This window comes from Solanum pennellii, chromosome 11, assembly GCF_001406875.1.
Source record: "Solanum pennellii chromosome 11, SPENNV200".
NCBI lineage: Eukaryota > Viridiplantae > Streptophyta > Magnoliopsida > Solanales > Solanaceae > Solanum > Solanum pennellii.
This window is the reverse complement of record NC_028647.1, coordinates 46493224-46499252: the sequence shown is the minus strand read 5'-3', so window position 1 is coordinate 46499252 and position 6029 is coordinate 46493224. Positions and strand designations below refer to the sequence as shown.

The following is a 6029-nucleotide window of genomic DNA, read 5'->3' as shown; positions in this document are numbered from 1 at the left end:
CAACAAATGTTGTAGAGTTGCTCTTTACCTGTGATTAGTAGCTTCTCACTTGAAAACTTATTCAACAAAATAAAGGTATAAATTCACTTTGTACAGCATTTTGAAGAGATCAGCGACAAGCCACCTCCCCCAGTCCTGAATATAAATAAGTTAATTCTCTGAACTAGCTTTTCAATAACTAGTGCGCTGGATAGGGATTCCTACTCACTTAATGTCATTTCCAATGCCTGGAAAAAGTGGAAAGGCAATTGGATAGAATTACTGGAATTTTCTGTGAGAAGAAAATTAAGATTGAAGGAAGATGCATTTATTATTGAAATAGAAACAGTCACAAGTGACAAAAAATGAAGTTTTGGATTTAAAAATCTCAATCTACTGAAAAAAAGTTTTTCCAAAATGGCATTCAAGATTTAAAAAAATATAGAGGAATTACAGATGGATGCGATAATCACTAAATATGTTAAAGGGATCCAAATGGTGCATCAATCTGGTGAAGAAACAATATGGGCTATCCGTATGGAAATATATATGGAGCCTACGGGATGAATTCAATGATAAGTGCAGACTAAAGGTGGTCGGTGCTTGCAATACAAAAAAGCAACCTGATAGATAGTTGGATGACCTACCACTAAAGGAGGTAATTCCTGTCACTTATGGGATTGGTAACATCAAAGAGAGTACAAAATGTGAAAGATTCCTAGGTATGGAGAGTGTAGGGTTCAGTATGTTTAATGATTGAACCCCTTTAACTAGAAGCAAACACAAGGATTCTGAGGCACTTCTGAAGGCTACCAAGCGAACTAGCAAATGCATCAGGCACTCAAAAACTGCATCTACTACTACTCCTATTGAGGTGGCTGATGATGAGGTGGAAGCTTCTACACAAAGGAAAATGAAAATAGAGTGTGTCTATTCCTAAAAATCCCTCCTTCACTGCGAAGAAACAAGTTTCCAAAAGTGGTTCATCCAATACTCCTGTCTTGTCCAAGCTGATAGATGCGAAAATTGACAGTGAGGAAGAGGAGGCAGCCTGCCTTCCTCAGAGTCAATTGGGAGTTGGGACAAATGACACTGATGAAGAAATCGACAATTCTTTAAATGATCTTCCCCAGCTCATGTTGCAACATATGGTCAGGGTAAGTCAGCAGGATAAGAAGGGGCATGTTCTGTCTCATGGAGTTTGGATGGGGTTGTGCTTGAGCATCTCCAAATACCTGTGTGAGTTTGGCATTTTCAAATGACCGAGGATATGATAGGGGTGGTAAACCAAGTTGTTGTACCTACATCATCAAAGGAGGTTCAATGCTACATTGCAGCAACTGGGGAATGCCTTGAAGCTAAGAATGTTGAGAATGAGGCTCTAAGGGTTGCTCATCAGGATACCATCACTATGCTTCATGGTGCCTATGAGATTGAGTAAACAGATCTTAAGGCTAAGATTGTCAGTCTGCAGGCCGAGCTTGACAAGGAAAAGGGCTACTTACTCTGCCAGCCTGCAGGGCCTCTGTCAGCTGCTTCAAAAGAATCCTCGGTCGACCCCTTCTCCCCCAAACTACCCTAGCTCTGTTAAGCATCTCCTTCCTTCTATGTGTACACTAGCCAATTATCCTTCACTTTTTTAGTTATATGAATTTTTGTCTTCTTTTTTCTTTTTTTTTTTTTTTTGGGGGGGGGGGGGTTTTAAAAAGTGAACTTCATTCTGGTTGTTCTACTTGACTTTTCAAATCTCTTCTGATGTCTAACTGGTTTTTTTTTTGTGTGTGTATTTGTTTTGATTGTATATGTGATAGCCCCAGCAGCTATGAGCTTAGTATTGCTGTCAGATGCACATATATCAAGTTGGAACAAGATTTTTATGATGCCAGGGGGGGAGGGGGGAGTGTATCTACTCTGTAATATTTATAACCCATTAGAATAACCTGGTTTATCTTAGTGTTTCTTCTGATGCCTTGCTTAGACTTTGAACTGATTGAAACAGGTTAAGCACAGAATATGAGAGACATAAGTTCATCATCATCAAAAAGGGAATTTGTTGGCTTTAGTATGTTATGATGATTGACAAAATGTTATCTGCCGAAACAATTCAATGGACCATTTACCCATAAGACAAAGATGTCGAACAAGTTCATGAACCAGGAAGAATATACATGTTCCAGTATACAAATTTCATCTCGATGAAGGAGTCTCATGGTGAAAAGATCTGGAAGTCTATACAATGTATATTCAAGAATCAAGACAGACTTATAGACTCATGCATCCAAGCAAAGAGGTAGTCCTTATCGTGCAAGAGTTAATGTTGAAATGGGAACTGGGAAGCAAAACAAAAGACTATATATGCAGGTTCTTTCACAAAGAGACTTACGCACGTATACTGAGAGAAAAGGCAAAATTTAAGCAAATAAGCAAGAGCATATTTGAGAGAATTCTGATTGGCTATTCAAGTGCAACCTGATACAACTACAAGATTGAAGAACCTGTTTCATAGTAGTATGTCTTACGGTCTTCTTTTCTGGTCAACTTGTATTAGGAAGTTAAATTAAGTTGTACTTTCCTAGAAGAATTGTTTATTTATATACTTCAACTTCAAATTGGGGAGAACTTGAAGAGGGTTCAACAGTCTCTGTAGATTGTCGATATAGGGATTAGTATTAGATACTAGGTTGCAAGTACTTGTAATCTGAATAAGTGTTTGAGGATCATTGTTTTAGTGGAGTTGGGACAAATCTGAAGATGTGCAGAACGTGGTTTTTCCTCCTTGTGAGTTGGGTGTTTTCCATGTAAAAGTATGGTGTTGCTACTTTTACATTGTCTTAGTTTCTGATAAGAAATCAGGGTGGAACAGATAATGTAACCTGGTTCATCACTTAGGCGAAAATCTGACATACTCAATTCATCCCCTCTTCTGCTATTTATGAGTGCATAAATACCAGAGAGGAAGAAAAGATGATAATTATACAGTCAAAGCAGGCTATAAGAATTCATGTTGAGCGTGGAATATACATTGTAAACTGGCCCCGGAAGATGGGTTTGGAGGACCATTGCACCTACGGAAGCATGTTTCACTTGAACTGCTGCACGCAAAGCTTGTTTAACCAAGGATAATTATAGAGGTTAGCGGTAGGTGCTGCATATATGAGAAGCATTAGTATCTGTCAATCATCTTTGGTGACACTCTAATCATTGGTGCAGCTATGTCAATGTTCCTAAATAGCTTTGGAGTACATTGGGTATAAACTTGGAAGCATTCAGACACTTTAACCAGCTGGAATGGACAGATCACTATAAAGGGCTGCAAGCAGCTAGGGAATGCAGTACCTATCAGAATGCCATGGACTATTTGGCTGGAAAAAAACAGCAGATGCATCTGCTGAAAGAAAGAACCTGTCCTCTAGGAAGTGTAAATGTTGTAAGAGTTGTTTCCTTTGGTATAAGAACGCCATAGCTGATTGTTCCTTTTCAATAGATCTTGTGTACTCCTTCAACCTGTAGGAGAACTTCCCCTGTATCGACACAATACCTCCTTGTAGTTACCAATAAAACTTGTACAGACAATTGACCTGAGGTGAAACAGGCTTGCCAGAATTTAACTTTAGGCATGGTATGATGACTGAAATTTCTTGGAATGTAAAGTGTCTCTCTCAACAACCCTCACATAGCAGAAGCAAAAGAATGTTACTTGGACATTGTTTACAGGCATCTGTCATAGTCAGACATAGTTACCTAATACATATTCTATAAAGTACTCGTGGAAACAGCTTCTCTATCTTCACAAGATAGTGATAAGGTCTGCATACACTCTACCCTCCCGGGACCCCACCTAGTGGGATTTCACTTGGTATGTTGTTATTGTTGTTTACTTATGGAACTTGATAAAATTGAAGATACTGGTTCTTAGGACCCATATCCAAGCCACATGCCTTTTCCTTTTGAAGATACCGGTTCTTGACTTATTCCTTTGTTTGCTAAGTAGCTTTCTGTGTTCCTGAACATCTAGAAAACAACTGATCTACATACTTGCCACTCAGAATATATATAAAAAACAACCGATGTTCTGTTTTTATTACATCATATAGCCATCACACTGTATCTTGATTCTTAGTCAAAGGCTCAAAGCTTGCAGAATATTCTAGGACAATAGGAAAGGATGATATCATTTTGTGAACTTGTGTTTCTTTTTATAAGTTAAGCTAAATACCTATTCCAAAACAACACTTGAGGTTTCACAGGTAATAAAATAGCATGGGTCCGTCACTAGTCCGGGTTTGAGCACCATCATATCCTTAAATCCTAAAAATCACAGTTTCTCAAGGTCTAGTAAATACAATCTACTAGAAAGCATAAATGCAGATACACCCATCAATAGAATTACACTAGAACAAAAATAAAACCATTCCTCAATCTCAAACTAAGTAAAGGTTCATCACACTCAATTCACATAGAATTTGAGGGAAAAAATACATTTAAGGAGGAGAAAAAGGATACTTACCCCATTTTGATGGGCTCTTTCGACGAGCTTGGAAGGTGATAAAAAGCCATCACTATGAATAGAATGAGAATGCAATTCAAAGACTAACTTCTCTTTGGGTTGATTCCATGGAATAGCAAAATCGTCAGTAGTGGGTGAATGAGTGCGGTCCAAGAAAACCCATTCACTCACAGAATTGTATGCCGAAGTCTGTTCAGATGTCATTCTCTTCTTTGAACCACCTCTCTTCTTCTTTTTCTTGTTCTTCGACCCATTCGCACCTTGTTTTTTGGGGATTTCTTTGTCACCCATCATACAATTCTCTACCAATTCAATAACTGAAGCTTTCCACACAGAGTATAAATGGGGTCGTCGGCTGCTTCAACTTCAACTTTTTTTTCCTTTTCCTTTTTATCTTTTTTTGGTTAAAACATATTTTCTACTATTATTGGAAATGGTACAATAACTTGAGAAAATTAATGGAGAGGTGTCAAATAAGTTTTGTTATTGTTTTCGGTGACAGATTGACCAAGAGCTTATCAAATTGTCTTTAAAATGTAATTAAGTAAATATGGTATCAAATTAACATTTTTAAAACTTTCTAATCTTTTATTAAATACAAAAAAGCACACTTCTATAATTCAAACCAAATCCATTTTTTTTAAAAAAAGAACTTTTCATCTTCTTCCTCTCTTCTTCCTCTCTTCTCTCTTGAGGGATTGTTCTTCTTTTTCCTTAAAAATTCAAAAATTTCTCGTTACTTTTTCTCTCCAGTCCTCCATTATCTTCCTCTCCAGCGTTACTCTCTCATCTTTCTGAATTGTAATCGTGTTCGACTAGAAATGGATAAGTTGTTTTTTGAAATATATTACAATTTTTGAAGTTTTTTTCTTGGATTAATGAACAATAAAATGTCCGTAGATGTTAAAATTGAATAATTGACTTAATGGTGTGTATTATTTATTATTTTTGAAAGAAAATCAACCAACCCAAAAAATCCTCATTTTGAGGAAATGTATATGTATTGTTATCATTCAGTGAAAAGTCATTTTTTGTTGCTGTTGTTGTTCTTTTTGTGGCCAATTTGATGATATGATTTTAGAAATAAAGGGTTGTTTAGTTGTTCAACATATATTTCATTTGTTGAGATATTTAGCGTATGTTGCCACATTTTAGTGATATGTTGGTGCATATTCAAACAGTTATCATATGTTGTAACATCTCACTTTAGGTCAACATCTTGAACATTTGTTCCCACATAAGATTCATATGTTGCTATAATCGGTAAATTTGTGTCCACATATGATTCATATGTAGCAACATAAGATCTATATGTTGCAACATAAATTTTATGTGTCGCAACAGCAGGTACATATGTGACAACATAATGTTAATTTATCGCAACAGACTATCCATCTGTTGCAACATGCTGCTATTATTATTTTATAATGAATTGTAAAATCTCAATCTTTTTTATTTACCTTGTAGATGAAACGATAAAAGAAACTTCATCTTCTAACATGAAATGCTCTTTTTTGTCTATGCGAAAAATGTGAGCAGCAAC

General features: G+C 36.5%; 1 protein-coding gene across 1 annotated transcript in view; it reads right to left on the bottom strand.

Moving 5' to 3' along the window:
• LOC107002983 (3',5'-nucleoside bisphosphate phosphatase) overlaps positions 1 to 4880 on the bottom strand; it is a 7652-nt gene extending 2772 nt beyond the window's left edge. Inside the window, exon 1 of the mRNA XM_015201206.2 lies at positions 4487 to 4880. Within this exon, the coding sequence (XP_015056692.1) occupies positions 4487 to 4780 (294 nt within the window). The 5' untranslated portion in view covers positions 4781 to 4880. The remainder of the gene's footprint in view (positions 1 to 4486) is intronic.
• Positions 4881 to 6029: the final 1149 nt, after the last annotated feature.